The 18,981-nt window shown below is 42.1% G+C and overlaps 3 protein-coding genes across 6 annotated transcripts in view; 2 read left to right on the top strand and 1 right to left on the bottom strand.

The window, feature by feature from the left end:
• Positions 1–6,491, top strand: part of LRRC31 (leucine rich repeat containing 31) — a 28,402-nt gene extending 21,911 nt beyond the window's left edge. The window contains exons 7-10 of the mRNA XM_068280979.1: positions 383–550; positions 1,169–1,336; positions 1,876–2,043; positions 3,566–6,491. Coding sequence (XP_068137080.1) covers positions 383–550; positions 1,169–1,336; positions 1,876–2,043; positions 3,566–3,882 — 821 coding nt within the window. The 3' untranslated portion in view covers positions 3,883–6,491. The remainder of the gene's footprint in view (positions 1–382; positions 551–1,168; positions 1,337–1,875; positions 2,044–3,565) is intronic.
• An 851-nt stretch (positions 6,492–7,342) lies between these two features.
• On the bottom strand, positions 7,343–18,782 carry LRRIQ4 (leucine rich repeats and IQ motif containing 4). 2 transcript variants are annotated; one of them, XM_068280976.1, is made up of 7 exons: positions 18,675–18,781; positions 18,303–18,373; positions 15,581–16,697; positions 13,443–13,616; positions 11,223–11,361; positions 8,510–8,706; positions 7,343–7,559 (listed from the first exon to the last, which is right to left on the bottom strand). In XM_068280976.1, exons 3-7 carry the CDS (start codon positions 16,664–16,666, stop codon positions 7,410–7,412), a joined length of 1,746 nt encoding a protein of 581 aa, XP_068137077.1. In that variant the 5' UTR covers positions 16,667–16,697; positions 18,303–18,373; positions 18,675–18,781; the 3' UTR covers positions 7,343–7,409. The 2 variants fall into 2 exon arrangements, with proteins under 2 accessions (XP_068137077.1, XP_068137078.1); XM_068280977.1 differs by lacking the exon at positions 18,303–18,373 and having other exon boundaries at positions 18,675–18,782.
• Positions 18,763–18,981, top strand: part of LRRC34 (leucine rich repeat containing 34) — a 42,863-nt gene continuing 42,644 nt past the window's right edge. For 2 of the 3 annotated variants that reach the window (XM_068280983.1, XM_068280980.1), the window contains exon 1: positions 18,763–18,863. The gene's annotated coding sequence lies outside the window, so the exon portion shown is untranslated. The remainder of the gene's footprint in view (positions 18,864–18,981) is intronic. The other variant, XM_068280981.1, reaches the window with a different exon arrangement.

Genomic DNA, 18,981 nt, shown 5'->3' with positions numbered 1-18,981 from the left:
TTTTTCTGGCACATATATTTGCCGTGATCAGTGTTGGTATAATTTACTGCCCCAAATTTGTATCTGGTGTTATGTAAATTTAGCATTTGTGTTGTTCTTTCAGTACAACCCAAAGAAAGATTATTTGTTGTTTCTCTGTTGCTTTGTTATGTGTAGTATGTATGTAATTATTATATTATTGCCTATATATGATTTACCTATTGCTCTAATAGTAGCATCTATCTGGAGAGGCCAGTCATTCCAGGCCAAAGCAGTACCATGTGACGTCTCCTGAGCTTCTGAAATGGTAGTCTAAATGGTTGCCTCTGCTGTGAAAAATGTCATACAATCCTCTGCATAGATCTCAGAATGTAATGCATTCTTCTCCCTTGTACTTCTGCAGGTTCTGCTTTCCAGTACTGGCCTCACCTAAGGAAACTGGACCTGTCCTGCAATAAGGCAGCAGGCGGAGGATTTAAAGAATCAGCAGCTCGTTTAACCTCTTTCAAACAGTTGGAGCTCCTGGATATCCGCCAGTGCTCTCTATCTGCAGATGATGTCACAGCACTAAGTAATATTTTCATTTATTTATTAAAAAGCCACCAGACCCTCAAGCTGAAGTATCAATCACAAATTATCCCCAGCTGTGAATAGTTTGTTCCTGTATTTCTGGATACACGTACCTAGTGCCATTACAGCAGGGTCTTAATTCTCCCTGATGGATTGCTCCATTGATTTTACATCATTGAAAGTGCAACACTGAGATATACGTGCAGGGAGACCTCATGACATTGTGAGGAAGTGATGTAAGCTCTGGCAGGAACAGCTCACAATGAAGTCTGAAAAACATCTCACAAATCAATGGACAAATGAGAACACAAGCACTTTTATGAGGGTCAACAGATATTGAATACTATGATCAGATTGCGTCGGTAAACCCTCGTGCTACATGAAGGTGGTAAAATTGATCTGTGATTGGCCAATCATAATTGAAAGTGTGTAACAGGTTTTAGAGAGTACAGGGAAGCAAGGAACGTGATCTTTGTCGCCTTGCCAAATTCTAATAAAATGACTACCCTGAGTCAAGTCCATTTATTAAACTTTGTCAGAATAATGAGGGATACTAATGAAACTATAAGCTCCTTTGAGAATATAAGCTCACCAGTAAAGGTGTATGTTTTCTTTCCAGCACAGGTCATACCTCTGCTATCCAATCTTCAGGTGCTGGACTTATCAGCAAATAAAGCTGTAGGGCTGTCTTCGGAGCACCTTTTCACCAGGCTACGCTTTCTGCCAAAGCTGAAATCCATCAATGTCAGCAACTGCTCCTTACGGAAAGAATCCTTCGCTGGACTGGGTATAGTTTGAATACCTTAAATAATTTAAAGACCTAAATAAAGCAGTTTTTATTTGTTTTCCCTATGTCAAATATGTGTAAAAAGTTTTGTAAAAACCTTTCAGTATTTACAAAATGAAAGAAGAACCTACTTGTCCCTCCATTTCAGAGATTGTCATGGACTGACAGCTGCACACTCACACCCAGCTCAAATACAGTCAGCACATAACTTTCTCTCCTTTATTCGCTCAGTAATTACTTACAAGTCAATTAGATCATTTGTCCTGCACCCAGCAATGTTAGCAGTTAGCTTCAGTGAAGTGTAAATATGCCTTCAATGACATTAGACCAGTCTTGACTTGTTTCATATTTGTTTGTTTTATTAATGTGCTTAATGTTTTAGAGCAAAAATGTAATTTTGAGTTTCCTCCCACATTAAATGATTATCTTTGCTTTCTGGCATTACCTTTTAAAATAGTTCTATGATCTGGACAAAACATTAAACCAGTGGCCTAGCTCCAGGGATTATGGATTAATGCTTCGTCTCTATGTTATTCCAGCTGAAGCCTCACGATATCTCACAGACCTGCAGTCACTGGACCTATCCTGGAATAAGTGTGTTGGAGGAAACGTTAAACTGCTTACAGAAACTCTGCGAAATGCTACATTTCTGCAAAGCCTTCCACTGAGCAGCTGCAACCTGGTGACACAAGACCTGGCGGTTTTAGGTAACACACAAGCACATTATAAAATGTTTCATGATTTATAAAAGTAACCTTCTATAAACTGTAAGTTCAAATAAGTGTGTCAGCATAATGTTCAATATACAAGAAGAAATCTCCTTTTATCAGTTTCATCTCTCGACCCAATCTCATATGATACTTACTACTAATGCAAATTCCCAGACATGTTTCATTGCTCACCATCATCCAGTGAAAGATACCTGTTTCCTTAAAACCACCTATTAGTGTCCAATGACTGCTGGTGAATCCTAATCTAGTAGCCCTATTTACTGTCCAGCGCTACGTAATATGTAGGTGTTTTATAAATACAATAAATAATAATATTACCGTCTTTCCCCTAAAGTAAGACCTACCCCGAAAGTAAGGCCTCCCTTATATTTCAAGCATGCTTGAAATATAAGGCCTACCCCGAAAATAAGGCCTAGCTGGGGGTGGGGCGCTGTGTGTATGGGGAGGTGCGTGGTCTCTTACCGCACCTCCCTTGTGGCTGCGTCCCCCTCCGTTCCTGGTAATTCCTCCGGTGGCGGCGGCATAGTATTCCATCTGTGAGGGCGCCCTGTGACCCTCACGCAGTACGCTAGGCCGGCTCTGCACTGGCGCCCTCTTCCTGTCATCATGTGCGCCCGGCAGATGCGTCCCAGGCGCACATTGATTAATCAGTGTGCGCCTGGGACGCATCTGCCGGGCGCACATGATGACAGGAAGAGAGCGCCAGCGCAGAGCTGGCCTAGCGTACTGCGTGAGGGTCACAGGGCGCCCTCACAGATGGATTACTATGCCGCCGCCACCGGAGGAATTACCAGGAACGGAGGGGGACGCAGCCACAAGGGAGGTGCGGTAAGAGACCACGCACCTGCCCATACACACAGCGTCTAGCCCCTCCCACCCCCGAAAATAAGCCCTAGCAGACATTTCCTCCCCAAAAAGAATATAAGACAGTGTCTTATATTCGGGGAAAGACGGTAGTTAGATCAGCACAATCAGCACCGAATGCCATTCTTCTGATGAGGTCTGAATGAGGGAGACTTCCACTGATTGCATCTCGTGTAAGTAGGTGGAAATACATAAAGCCACAAAGCAGTCTTCGGTGAATCTACGGTACTTGATGGCCTTATTTATTAGGCTTTCAAGTCTGTGTCATGTTAAGATTTCAGAGCATATTCAATTTATACAAAGGCTCATGTTTTTAAAGGTGGCCATACATTTATCGACCTTTGGATTCAATCATTTTATCTAATTGGATGAAACTTGGTGGAGCAACAAGCATGCCCGATCCACAATTTGCCCGAATTCTATAAGCTTTGACCAAAGCACTGCACATAACAACACTGGATAACATGAAATGAAAATAGAGAAATGAATGCTGTCCCTGTGGGTCTTTTCCTATGTGAACTGTGAAGATAACAGTGGTATATAATTAAAAGCTGAAATAACTATACATCAAAAAGTACAAAGTGCTACTTTGGTGTTCACTGATAACTACAGCAGTGTTTTTAATGTTTTGCAGCATCAGTAGCACAAGCCGGACACTTGGACAGCTTGGAGCAGCTTGATCTAGCCTACAATGACACAATTCCTGATGAAGGCTGGTCCCTGTTATTTGAAAGCATCCCGGCTCTGAAGAACATTGTTGAGTTGGATATCAGTTTGAGACCTGCTTCTGCCCGTGACTGTGGTCCATGGTTCATTCACTTATTATCCAGTCTGCCAAAACTGCCAAAACTGAAGGAACTGGGAATGCAACGATGGAGACTATCAACAGCAGAACAACAGCAGCTCAGCAGAATACATAGGGAAAATAAGATTAATATTCACTATGACTGATCTGTATACAGAGCATTATATGGAAAAGCTCACTTCCTTAGTTTTACAAGTAATACTAAATGGAACGCAGATGACAAAAATAACCCGTGTGCAAATCACCTGCCTGAAAATATTGGCCCTGCCATACTAAGCTTTCCTCATAAGTTACTTCATCTCACAGCTTTCACACATTGGACATCCAAAACAATTTTCATACTTCCTGATTAAAAAGATACTATGAATAAGGTGAATATATGACACTTTAGTTAATCACATACAACTTATTTAAAAGTCCTAGTTCACACAGTCCCAGATTTTTCATTATACATGAAGGTTAATAGGGGGTCTATGGTATTAATAACACTATTTTCACATCTGCTGCAGCCATACCAGAGAAATTGCCTTTGGAAATATGAATCATGTGACTCAGGATCCATTCACTAAAGCTTGTAGTTGCAAGGAGGATAGATATTCACTAGCCAGACAGCAGCACTCACTAATATGGACACAGCCAACCTGCTCATCTACCCCCTGTGCTTAGAGATGAACGCTTTGTGGACAGCACTGCAGATACAGTAGATTCTTAGCATTAGGAGACTCTGCTGTAGCTGCAGTGCTGACCATAAAAAGTAATCTCTTACCAATAGAAGCAATGACAGACGTCAGGTTATCTGTGCTGACATGGAAAGACTAGCTTGTGCTCCCTCCCTGATTAGCTGGTGTAGGTGGTAAAGGGGGAGGAGAGAAGTCTAGGCAGAATTCAGTCCTGACATTATCCAGTCAGCAAGAAATGGAGCTACAGGACCCAACCAAACAGTTTTTTTTTTACTATGTTTATTGTTAAAAGTACTCCAACAGAAGAAAGGTCCGCACCAATTCACCACGAATCCTCTTTATGTGTACATGGCAATATCGGCATGTGGGGACATTACATCTAAAAGAACCTGTCAGGGAAAGCCACGTGTTAGAGCGTTGCGTTGATTCAAACAAACTTGGGGACAAAAGTCTGGCGAGAGTGGGTGCCCGTCGGCTAGCCATTCTAACACCTTCATTAATAATGGGACATAGACCTGCATCTGCCTTGAGTATGGGTAAATATTTGGTGATAATACCTGTGACCTCTTTATACTCTGCCGAGAAAGTGGTCACAAATGTGGGTTTTAGATTTTCATGCACTTTTTGGAACTGACCTGTACCCTGGCTCTGCCTTCTTGAGTGACACCGCCCTCATTGAGGTGGATAGGAGGTGGAGCTATGGACCGGGTGTGTACTAATATGTCAAAGGTTTTCCATGCAAACTCAGCTATGATTAAGGACCAGTAGGTCCGAAACATGTCAGTTTGAGATTCCATGTTTTAATACAGGATATGTCCTAACAATAAAGAGGATTCGTGGTGAATTGGTGCGGACCTTTCTTCTGTTGGAGTGTTCCTGAGGTTTTGCTAACCCGGTCCAGCACAATTATCCACCGGTGGGGTCGAGCGGTGGTTCCTTCACTCATACATATTGTTAAAAGTACAGATGTGCAATGTACAAACCATTGTGCATTGCTAATGAAAGCAAATTTCCATAATAAGCATTATAAATATGAGGCTGAGCTGGGTCTTTAGCCTGCTATCTGCTGACAAATTATTCTAAAAATAAGGTGATAAATAGATAAGGTGACATAAGTCATGAGATAAATTGTGTGCACTGCGGTCCCTGCAACAGCTACTTCCTTATTATGCAGCAGTAGTGAGGCACTAAATCTTTCCATTATATTGACTGAGGGCCGGCTCACACTTGCAATAAAAACGTACTTATTCGGTACGCTTTCTGGAGCGTACAGAAACGTATGCACATATCATTGGCTACCTTGACTTGCAAATAAGAACAGATCGGTTGAATGCGTTCTTGAAAACTGAGCGGAGAGCCCAAACTTGGCACTTTTTTCCCGGATAGCGAATCCCCACCGAGGCAATGAAAGTCAATATAAAAATGTATTTTCCAATGCCACACAGAACTTTGCACACAAATCATATGCCAAAGCGTATTGCATAAACTTCCTGCTCCGCCCCTCAGCACCATGTTTGTGGACTTCCTGTTTACCGAGCAGGGCTTTAAACATGACTACCGAGCAGATGTGTGATATCGACTGCACAGGAGCACCCAGAGCTCTATGACAAGCACAATCCTGGGTACAGTGACCAGCACCAGTGCAAGAAGCTGCAAGAAGCAACTGCAAGCTTTGCAAACATACTGCTGCGACAGCACAGCTACTCCCACTTCCCTTTCTAATGGACAAAAAAAGCACAACAAGATAATAAAAACACCCATTTAAAAGCACACATTTTTACCATACGTTTAAACAGACTGGAAACGTGTGCTACACATAGCACAGATTAGTGATAAACTGATCCACAATAGATATGTTGGGATTCACTGCAAGTGTTAACCGACTCTCATTCCACAAAACTCCATTTCATTGTTCTGACTGAATAAATAGTATAAATATTTATTATTCTTGTTTGGAAGAGGATATATAAAATGTGCTAAGAACTCTTTACTGAACTGATTGGCTCTGATTTGTATGATTTGTATAAACTTTAAGAGGAGCTGTAGTGAAAATAACGTAATAAATACAATTGCTTATTTTTTTACAATATACATTTATAAATTATTGAATCAGTGTTTTCCTTTCGTAAAATCTTTTCTCTCCCTGGCTTATATTCAGAGATTTGTCATAGGTGGCAACATCTTTAGTCCTGTCAGGTGAGTTTCAAAGCCAATGCAAAATATACCTGTCTCCCAGAATGCTCTTGGAGGAGAATTTCACATAGCTAAACAGGCTTCTGTTTCTGATGCTGAAACCAGGACAATTACCATAAAAGTGGGTATTCTGAATAATTAACTGCATTCTACTATATGCCACTACTGTACCTCTTTAACCACTTGTGTACCAGCAGTCTCTGGCCCCTAAAAGACCAGAGACTGCTGGTACCTAAAAACGTCTCCTTCCAACGTATTGCTGCAAGGATACGTCGCTGTTGCTATTCACCCTGCTTACCCATCGCTGCAGGCCCCTCTGCCGTTGCTAGCTCTGCTGTCATAGCGATGGCAGTGCGTAGGACCTGCATCAACGGGAAAGCGTCGTGATCGGCGGTAGTGGTGGGTCCATGTGAGTGCAGTAATTGAACTCTACGTCCTGGCAGGGATAACCCCTCCCAATCAGGGCGTATGTTTCAATTACTGCGGTCCAGAAGTGGTTAATCTGGAAGCATTTCCTGGTGCATACAAAAGGAAATTTGATCTACTGACTGAAGCTTACAGAAGTAAGCCGATGTATTACCTGTGCCTTAGCACTAGTGCATTGTGGGATGTCTTATCCAGCAATCAAAGCTAATTTCACAAGAGAAACAGGCTTGAACACTCCTGTTCTTTGTCCCTGGGAATAATGCATTCATCTGTGCTGTGTGCAGAGGGATGTTCAGTAAGCTCCTGCTGTATGTGCCAGTATGGATTTTATTCCCTTGTTTCATTACTATAGTGTGTTCGCTGGTAGCAGTCTGTCATTTCTTTTTCCCCTTTGCAGCACACTTCTTGCCTTTTCCCTTAACTTTTTTATCCTTTTTTGATTTTTCTTTTTTGCCCATCTGCAGAAGGTAAATGTAGGGCCCAAGTCCTTTCCGTACCATGATGCCACGCCACAGCGCTTGTATCTGCAATAAACAGGCAAAGCTGCAAGTTACTATACAGGTAACAGTAACAATGGAGCTGTTTTACTTAGGGTGGAGACCAGCGGTATACCCAAGGAGCTTGGGCCCCGGTGCAAGTCTTACATGGGGCCCCAAGCACTCTACTAACTATCAAGGACAGCTGCAGTGTCAGAGAGATGTGTTCAGAGTAATAAAATGGATGAAGGATGGCCCCTAATGGGCCCCTCTGGACCAAGGGCCCCGGTGCGGTCACAACCTCTGCATCTATTGCTACACCACTGGTACACTGAGAATGGTGTTGAACACTGGAGGGCATAAGTGATAATTCCCGCTTGCAATGCATTGTTTAAAAATGTCTGAAAGTAGAGAATCAGAGTTTGAGAACTGTAGTCTTGTTCATACACCCACAACAAGTACTTACTGCAGGTGAGTGCATGAGACAGCAATCATCCACCTGCTAGTAACATTTCAATACCTAACACTACCAATATTCTACCAATAATAATAGGTGGTAGTAGAATATTAGTAAAATTACTGATATTCTATCGGCAATAACTTGTGCACAAATTAACATGTGGCGCTTTTAACCACTTGAGGACCGTAGGCTTACACCCCCCTAGTGACCAGGCTATTTTTTGCAATTAAGGCCATACAACTCAGCACACAAGTGATCCCCCTTTCTGCCCACCAACAGAGCTTCCTGTTGGTGGGCTCTGATCGCTCCCCGGATTGTTTACAAATAATTTTTTTTAATAAATAAACCTATTTTTTTATTATTTTCCTAACCCTTCCTCCCCCTGCCAGCCTATGACAGCATTCAGCTGTCATAGGCTTCAGCCTATTACAGCAGATCGCTCCTGTCTCCCCCAGGGAGACAGCCATTTCACACTGATGTCCCCAGTACAGCGCTGCCGTGGATAGTAGTTAAATGTATGCGCTGATGTGGTTGTTACCTTTGTTGCCATCGCAGACTTGTGTCTCTTTTCTTTTAGGCAAGCCCATACAGCAGTCTTCCCCTGGCTGCACACATCCTCTGGTGGGTCAGTCATGGGGTTCCCACTTAGTAGAAGAAGGTCCAGTGAGTGCAACATGTCCAGGTTGTCTGGTAGAGTGGTCAGCAGGTTGTTGTGGAGAAGTAATTTCTGCAGTCCTGAGGGGAAGAAAAACATAATAAAATATTCCTGCATATTCAATGGAAATGTAAATGAAAATAACTGATAACTCACTTCAGTGCTCTGTCACACGCATCCAAACTGGAAATGAAGTGCTGAAGCTTTGAAGACCATGTCATACAGCTGACTAAGGAGAGGATTCACTGTTTATGTGTGCAAACAGCGCATCTAAGTTTTACTGGCATTCAGTGGCGTACCTACCATAAGGTTGCAGGTGCTCACAGCATCAGGTGTAGCCATGGCTAGGGGTGCCGCTGTGGTGCTCAGTCACAGTGTTCTTCCACCTGGGACATGTTTTCATAGTTTGGGCAACATTCAGCAGCCAGTGCAGGGGACTGTACTACTTTCTGCACTAAATGTAGCACCCCTCCCCCTACCTGTCCTGTGGACAATGTGTCTCCCTGCTCTCTACACACAGCCTGCAGTGAGTGAATGTGCATAGCAGCAGGGTGAGTAGAGAGAATGATTGCTGTGCTGCAGCTGGGACATTAGCAGGGAGAGGTGGCAGGATGTGTTTAGTGCTTCAGAAGTTGTCTGTCATTAGTAGCTATGTGCACTGGCTACTGTAATACCAGAGTGCCCTAGACTATCATTTATCCTGAACAGAGTAAATAATCAATAATGCAGTGCAGTCTGCTGTTGCAGAAGCCAGTGATACAGGTGCTGACAGCCGTCTTCTGTAGTGAGCAAATAAGCAAGCTCCAGGCAATTTAGATTAGCTTGATTGCAGGTAATCTTATCTCTTTTCCCAGCTTCCCCTCCCACCCTGTATTCTTCCCCCATGACCCTTTCCATTTTTCAGATTTTTTGGCTTCTTTTAACGCATGCCCCTGCCAAACAGCACTGATAATGTCTGCAGTCCTGGTGACAGGTATTCCTGCCATTTCTCCTCTCCCACCAGGCTCTCTGTCTTGTGCCTCTACCTCTTTACTCCCTCTCCTCCTTTACATCCCCTTCTTTTGTATGTCCCCCTTTTCTGACTGTCCTCAGAGGAGCTCACAATCTAATCGTACCATAGTCATAGTCTGATATCCTACCATATTATTATTGTGTATTTATATAGCACTGACATCTTCTGCAGCACTGTATAGAGTACAGAGTTTAATAACGGTTAGCTCCATCCACATCCTGATGACTCCTTTTCCCAAAAAAATCCCCCCAAATTTTCAGCAACACGCTAAGCGCCCTAACACAAATAAAATAAATATCACAACTCGCGTTATGTATGTAATACTTGTGTTGCTTGTATAACGCACTTTGCACCATTTGCAACATGTGTTACACAAGAACCATGCGCACTATGCAAATCTGCCTCTAAGATGCTAGCAGCTAGTCACTAATCATAGCAACCAGAGGCTGCTGCTAGTTGCTAGCACTAGCGACTAGTTGCTGTAGCTAGTTGATGTTTGTGGCAACTCCATTAAAATGTATTTCAGTCTAATTACTGCAACCAAGAGCTGTGATAAGGCCCTAAGGGCAACTAGTGGCTATCTCTAGTGATTAGTCAAAGCATGAGGCAGCTGACTGCGGTGCAGCTCTGCGCTGATTGCTTCAGCACCAAAGCTGCATGGTTGATTTGGTTGCCTGAAAAAAAAAACACAAACTAGCTAAGAAAAAAAAAAGGCTAATTAGCAATAGCTGGTGCCCCAGTTAAGTGCCCCCCGAGTTGCTACGACTTGGAGAGGGATTAGTAATTAGCACAGGCCCGCAGTTTGTGCAGGAAAAGGGTGAGTCATTTTTTTTCAGCTCCACCTTGCGCTGAAATTGCTCACACTGATACTTAATGGACTCATCAAAGCAACTAGTTGCTAGTGCTAGCAGGATTAGCAACAGTTAACTAGAGACTTGCGGTATTTACCTGGCAAGGCCCTAACAGCCTTTTTTGGGCTTGGGTCATGTAAACTGTAATGGTCACAGGGAATGTGCAATAACACACAGCAACCAGGTTTTAGTTTATTCTGCTCCGTAGATGATGGAAAAGAGGGATACTGCTATTTCTAAATAAAAAAAGTAAACCTATATAGGGATGAAAATATAAATATTTCATAAAGTTACAGTATGGTCTCTTTTCCATGGGCAGCTGAACAGCTCGTTTGTTGGGCAGTTCACCCTCCTGGCCACAAGTGCCAATCGGATACTATTACATGCAGCCGGATGGTAGTGGAAGGCAACCGCCATGCTTAGATTGAGCTCAATGGGGGAGGCGGCTGTCCACTGCCCATGCTGAGTGGTAGCAAATGCCCGACCAGTGGACAGGAAGAGCTGACAGGGCTGAAAATTCACCTTCAGCTGCCCCTGGAAAAGAGGCCCCATTAGAAAGTATTTCTTCAAATTCTCGACTGAACCCATTTATTGCTGGTTCTTATTTTGTATGACAAAATTGTATCCTACATTTACAGCAGATAATGAAGATGAAATTGATTCCCAGCATGCATCTGGCTACAGGATATCCCCACTACAAAAGCTTGCACATGCCCTTGATGGGGACATTTACCTGGAATTTGGCAGACAGAATCAGGCAGATGATTTAGATGGTTGTTGTGACAATCCAGGACAGTAAGCTTCTGCAGCTGGTGCAATGTGGATGGAAGAGACGTCAGATTGTTGTTTTCAATGTACAGTTCTCTCAGATTCTAGATTCAATAAAAACACAAATCAACGATGTTCACAATCAACAGTACCTGTCACTTCTCATGGAACTGTTAAAGGAGACATTTGATCTAAATAAAGCTTCTACATAGTTTCTAATGACAGAGCTTTTTTATGTACAGCATGATAAACAAGCACTGCAGTGACTTATAGGAGAACGTAGCAAATTATTCATTAGAAACACTTCCTATATCTATATATGGGTGTATATTGGTATGTAACCCTGCCTTCCCAGTGATGTCACAGCCTAGGCAGTTTAGATATGTGGAATTCTCCTCCTAGAGCATTCTGGGAGACCGGGTATTACTTCTACTGGCTTTGCAACAGAGTAAGGCTTGGTTCCCACTTGGAGCGGAGGCAAAATAGTATGAAAATCTGGCATATATAAAAGTGTCCCCCAACATCAGTAAAGTCTCCTTCTGTTAGATTCTATAATTCAGTGTTGTACTTTCTGGACCATCTTCATAGAACACAGAGGGCTGCACATCTGTACACTGATAAGGCGCATACTGTCACCCAAAGGAATCACTAAAGATCATTAAGGTAGCACTTATCTTCCATGTAGAAGTGGCTTAAAGCTTTGTATACACGCGTGAGTAAGGATCGGAATACAACCTCTCAGATGTCAATTTGGCACTGAGCACTGTTCAGATGCATGGAGGGGGGAGTAGGGACATGCCTGGCAGAGCAGCTTCCAGCGGGTGGTGGTCATATGTAAGTTGTGATGAGATGTAACGTAATGGATTCAGTTGTTACAACGCAGAACATATGGTGTAATGCTAGGATCACACACAATGCCTAACACAATGTTTGTCAACCAAGGTGCACATTGTTCAGTTGCTTTTTATATCCGCATGCCACTGCAAATGTTGTTTTTGATTGCGTTATGTGTATATTATAACGAAACACAATGCAATGCTTCAGTGTGAAACTAGTCTAATTGTAAAATAGTACCTATACTAACCAGTCAGAACTCATCTTTTATTTGCCTGGTTTCAATAACATGAATTCTGATAGGTTGAAGCTACTGTGGCATGCTTTTTTTGTCTGGGGAGAAAAACTAGTTCTTTTAACATTTTTAACTTTTAACATTTAGGAAACTATATGCCAGCACATTTGATCAATCAAAAATAATCTTCATTAAATCATCCCTATACAGTTTAATATTCAACATGTTGCAAAATATAGACATGCATACCCGTTTCTTTGCTGTAGTGACTGTTTTGAAAGCCTGCATGTGTTCACTACAATAGCTGCTTACATTATGGCTGCTAATACAATGGATTTGATTACCCCAGTTAGCTCTCTATTACTGCTGTGAAAGTAGAGAATGTATATCAGGGGCAACAGTGTGTATGGAATTTTACTTCCTGCCTTGTGCACCAAAATCGTGCAAACACAAAGATAGCAGCTCAGGGTGACCCAAAACCACTAGGAAAGTATAGGGGACCAAAAGAAAAGGATTCTGGGTAGTTATTTATACCAAACTGTACACTGCTGTGATGATTTTCAACACTAGAAAAAAGTTATGGTAGTTGCAGTATGACACTGATCAATAGTAACTAATATTGTTAAGTTATAAAATTGGCATGTGTAGAAATGACGTATGTTACAGAGATTTTTGTATTAAAGCAGAGTTACTCTTTAAGTTATAAGGTAATGTATCCACCCAGTTTTAAATTGTATTGTTTTTAGTGTTGGTGTTGAAATTCGGGATCCTGTATTCGGAAACCTGAATTATGCCGAACCATCAAGCTAGATAGCGATGTGGGCTGCTGCAACCATTGTGACCCTAGTACAGGGTCACAATGGATGCAGTCCAGTCATGTGAAGCACGGCATGAGTGACCTCCCCGTGACCCTGTCCACTTGCTCGGGTGCTGAAGTGCGGTCTTCTGCATCATTCTGGTTTCCTAATGCAGGAACTTGAATTCCAACATCAACACTAATGTTTTAATCTTGAAAATACTCTGCTAGATTATTAAGTATAAAACATGCACTGTATTCTCTTTTGTTTGTTACTGTGTTTGTTTCTTAATCATAAAAGCAAGCATGCTATTATTCACCTTCAGCAAGCATATGTTTTCTGGTAAGCTTGCAAGTCGAGTGCCACGATCCTGTCCGATATAAAGTTTTTCCAACGACTCTAACATGGAGACTTCCTCTGGGAAAGCATTGAATCTGTTTCCAGTAATTCCCAAGTTGATCAGATTTTGTAAGGAGATCACCTGCGGTGTAATCTAAATAAAGAACATTTACTGTACTTTTATTCACAGCTCAATTTACAGGTAACATACTTAACAATTTACTTCCATGAAAGTATGTTACATTACTTTGAATGGATTCAATTCACATTTTCTCCTAAGTTTTCTCCTATGAGATAATGTTTCATATTTTGTTTAAAATAGGTTTTCAGCACTCTGCAATTGAAAAAGTACCAAGAAGTAGGTAAAGTACTGTCAAAATTATTCAGAGTATTTTCTTGCTTTTTGGTGGTTTAAAGTGTACCTTAGGCGAACCTCGAGAATGAAAACACATACTTACCTAGGATGGAGGCCTCTGGATCCTATAAACGCTTCCCACACCGTCCTCTGGTTCCCCATTGCAGAATGCAGACCCCACTAGACATTCAGACAAGGGCTTGTCAGAATGAATATTGGGGCCATGCTCCCCTACAGCCTGCGCAGTAAGCCGTAGCCACTCATGGATTTACCCTTCTATAAACAAACAAACAAAATCAGACGGCATACTAAATTTTGTAAAATCTGGAGCTACTGCGTAGGTGTGGCTGCGCGTTTGCCAGAAAAGGAGGGCGTCCCCAATGTTCAGGAGGGTCCTGGCAAGCAGCCGCAGCAGTGAGGAGTACACAGGAGGCCTCTCTTCTTCAGTAAGTATGTGTTATCTTTCCCACTTCACTTGCTTCAGGTTCTCTTTAAAGCAGCCCCAGCAGTCATCCCCTTTTGTGCATTGCCATCAGGTAATGCAACCACACGATGATATACACTGGGGGACCAATTGGAGGGAGATGCTGCCTAATGGGAGTCAGAGTGGCTGCTGTACAGAAATATTACTTGTGGAAGAGGAAACTGCACATGGAATGGGATAGCAACGCTGCACAAGGGGGGAGCCAAAAGAAAGTTGGCCTGGGGCGGAAAAAGTCTAAATCTGGACTTGGGGTCACTGACTACTTGAAGGGGGAATGTGGCCTTATAAGCAACATAAGCAACACTAGCTACTTGAAAGTAGGGAAATGTTGCCTAATGAGCATCACTAGCTACTTTGGGGAGGAAGGGAATGCTACCTAACTTGATGAGGGCGGTAGGAGTGCGTGTCACTGACTACTTAGAGGAGGATGATACCAAATAAGCATCACTAGCTACTTGGAGTGCGAGCGTGTGTGTGTGTGGGGGGGGGGGGTCGGTGGTGCTGCTAATAAAGGTCATAACAGCATTTGGGTAGTTGTTGTTGACCAGACGTGCCTTAAAAAAATTTCAAAGCCATAAAGGCGCCACACTCCAAAAAGTTTGAGAACCACTGCATTAAAGGACAACTGAAGTGAGAAGTATATGGAGGCTGCCATATTTATTTCCTTTTAAATCATACCAGCTGGCAGCCCTGCTGATCTATTTGGCTGCAGTAGTGTTTGAATAACACCAGAAACAAGCATGCTGCTAATCTTGTCAGATCTGACAATAATGTCAGTAACACCAGATCTGCTGCATGCTTGTTCAGGGTCTTTTGCTAAAAGTATTAGAGGATCAGCAGAATAGCCAGGCAACTGATATTGCTTAAAAGGAAATAAATATTGCAGGCTCCATATCCCTCTCACTCAGTTGTCCTTTAAAAGGCATTTTATTCATAAGGTATACAAGTATCATCTAGGAAAAAAACTTAGGAGAAAAAGAGAATAGAATAAGGGTCAAAGGCCTATATGCAATTTACGGTTTCTCCTGAGTTTTCTCCTAGGGGATAATTTTTCATACACTAAAATAATTTTCAGCACTATACAATTAAAAAGTACCAATAAGTGGGAGAAAAAGTACTATCCAAATTATTTAAATATGTTCTTGCCTGCTGGTGGCTTAAAATGTATTTTATTGACAAGTTGTGAAAATATCACCTCGAAGAAAGCTAAGGAGAAAAAGTGAATTGCATATGGGCCATTGTCTTATCTGTTAGAGAATAAGTTTGTATAGGTTCTTACCGAACTTATTAAATTGTCGTCCAATGACAACACTTGCAATCGTTTGAGTCCACAGACCTCAGAGGGGAATTCAGTGAAACGATTTTGGCTGAGATCTAGTATCTTCAGAAATTCTAGCTTTGCGAATTCTGCAGGCAACGTTGTCAGTCCGGTATTTTTCAGATACAGCACGCACAGGGAACGTAACTTACTTATTCTAGATGGTAAGGTTTTGAAGACATTATTTGACAGTCCAAGTTCAGTCAAGTCTTTCAGCTCATCAAGAGCATGGGGAAGTTTACGAAGGTGGTTGCCAGAAACATCAAGAACTGCCAGCCTAGTGCAATGACCAAGAGTCTTTGGAATAGAGGACAGCTTATTCATACTGATAAACAACTTGGTGAGATTAGCTAAACTACTAATTTCATCAGGTATAGATGTCAGCCTATTTTTGTCAAGATCAACAATTTCCAGACATGGAAGTGTACAGATTTGCTTTGGAAACAACTCAAATTCATTATTCTGTAAATAAAGTTCTTTAAGATGTATTAAGTTAACTACCTCTAATGGGAGAGATTGAAGTTTATTGTTGGCTAGTCCCAGTAAATGCAAATGATGAAGTTTTTTGCACAGCTCAACCGGAAATTGTGTAAGCTGGATATTGTACAGTCTTAGCTCACGGAGTTGTTGTAGTCTGCTTATAACAGCCAGAGAGCTGCAAGTAAGGGGATTATCACTAAGGTCCAAGCTCTGGAGCACCTGGAGCTCCCCAAGCTCATTGCAAAGCTGAGTGATGTCATTGTTATTTAGGTACAGAACTCTGATATTACGCAGGTGGCAGATTTCCTTTGGGATGGCTTCAATCTGGTTCTTCTCTAAGTGAAGTTCTTCAAGATCTTCCAAACTGAAAATCTGAGCAGGGATCTCTTTGTGCTTCTGCTGAGCTGAGTCCAAGAAAAGGACTCGATGTTTGGGCAGATCATCTTCTGATTTCACTTGGATTGGCTGCCAGGTCTGCTCATTGGTATCCAATAGAACAGATGTGATGGCATTTGAAAACCGAACACTGAAGATTTTGCCTGATGAATTTCGGTTAAGTTCAAGCATGTTTACAGCCTTGGTTCACATACGTTCTAACCTACAGACACAGAAATAAAATTAAAAGTTGGTTTAACATTAAAATAGGACTGTAATGAAATCTGAGGGTAGAGTGCCTACTTTCCAGCCACTGTTATCTGTCTCCTTCCTGTTGCTTCCAAATTACAAGAACCTCTTACCTACTACAGCTGAACTCTGACCCTGTTTTGTGAGTATAATTGCACTTACTCTATTTCATATTGTATATCCATTTACTACCAGTACATACTACACTATATTTGTTTCTCGGTGTCCCCTTTGTGTTTGTAAGTTATTCAATTTCCTCTGCTTACATCTCTCTCATGTGACTGTCATTTGATATCCAGTCTTGATGGTCTGTATTACTGCAGTACTGGGTCCCATGGTTCTGTAGCTGTGCTTTACTTTGTCATCTACATCCATTACTAATTTATTTCTAAACAGTGAATAAGGTGTTGCCGTGTAAGGCGTAGTGGATCCACCGCCTTATATCAGTTCCTATGCCCAAATGGCGCAGTACAGGTAGTCCCCGACTTAGGAATGCCGGACTTACGAATGACCCGCCGATATGAATTCTCTGTTGCCATGGGAACAAGTAAAACATATTTTTTAAATTGGACTTGTAGTTTTTGAGAAAATCGATTTAAAAAAAATCAAAGAAAAAATGGCTTTTAAACTTGTATAAACAGGTACAAAGGGCAGAGGTGAATCAGAGGGGGACACTGGAGGCACAGGGGGAAACCAAGGAAGTACAGGGGACAGAGATGGCAGAATGTTCCCACTTAAGAACAGATGCGGGTTAAGAACAAACCTACAGTCCCTATCTCGTTTGTTAACCGGGGACTACCTGTAGTCTTCACCACCCTTTGTGGCACATCCCCTCTCAGCCTTGGGAGACAAGTTGTGTCTACCCAGCACACGGTTACACCCAAACCTTAATGTCCAAGGTATAGGAACTGAAGGCCATAAGACAGTGGTACAACCAAGACTCACTAGGAAGAGATCAGGAAATAATCGTAGTCAAACAGTTTATGGTCATACACAATAATCAGATGGAAGTTAACCAGAGGGGTATACAATATCGTAGTCAGCAAACCAGACATCATACGCACACAGACAATAGAAGATTCAAGGGAAGAGACAGATGAGTGGTCAAGTACTAGCAAAGGTTGGTCCAGGCAGCAATCAGACGGATAGTTAGGCATACAGGCAAGCTTCAGGCCCTAATCCAACAGTTTATGAGAAGGATCGATAATTAACTTCCAGTTACTTACGATCCCGTAAATATTATCGAATCTGAAGAAAATTAATTGTCAGCTTTATGGTGCCCATACACGATACAATAAAAACTTTTGATTTTCCTGTTTATTCGATCTAAATTATTGAATAGAATGAAAGTTGAATATATATATTTTTTTCGATCAAGAAATTCAAACGATTATCCCGCTTTTTCGAAAAATATCTGATCGGGCATACTGGAAAAATCTTTATATTCGATCTAACGGAATAATCGAACTAAATGATCTAATCGAAAAAAAAATGAAAAATTGTACCAGTCCATGTATGGGCACCTTTAGATATGTCACCCTGCTACATTAAACATCCCTTCTCTTGTGGCAATACTTACAATTAAGCTCAAGTTGAGGTTTTACGATTTGGGCAGCTTGCACACTGTGGCGGTGCGATCGCCTAGGGCACCTGCAACCGTACAACATATTTTAAAAAATCAACATGGCATATTTTAAAAAATCAACATGGGACTTCTGGGTTTACTTCCGTGAATCGCAGGGTTATGCACTGCAGCTTCTGCGTTACCCTGTAGCGCTCAGTGTACTTCCATCACATCATGTCACACTACGGGTTTTGTGGCCGGTTTTATAGAGACTAATGGCCACTGCGAGGAGCTGCGGCAGGGAATAGTACCACAACACTACATGTGTGAAAGGGGCCGAAATGTTTCCTCAGAATCTACTCAATGTCATGTATCTGAAGATCTCACCTATTGTAGCTGCACCTCAGCTGCACCGACTTCTCTCTGCTTATGGCACAAGCAGCAGCCACGGCAACCTCTGCTGCTGAACAGGCTGGGGAAGGGGGAGGGAGGGAGGCCACCATGACAACTGGTGACAACAACACAGTTACAACCCAAGAGACAGGACTGAACCAGACACGCTGCCAGTAACTACAGGTAACATGTCTGCATGAGATGTCATATCATTAGCAGATATTTCATGTGGAATAAGCATTTGTCAATTGTTTTTATTCAACAGATTACAATGCAGCCTCTCTGTACTGCCTGTGTTTAT

This window comes from Hyperolius riggenbachi, chromosome 4 (genome assembly GCF_040937935.1).
Source record: "Hyperolius riggenbachi isolate aHypRig1 chromosome 4, aHypRig1.pri, whole genome shotgun sequence".
NCBI classification, from domain to species: Eukaryota; Metazoa; Chordata; class Amphibia; order Anura; family Hyperoliidae; genus Hyperolius; species Hyperolius riggenbachi.
Note: the sequence above shows the minus strand (reverse complement) of the source record. Positions and strands in the feature narration are given on the sequence as shown.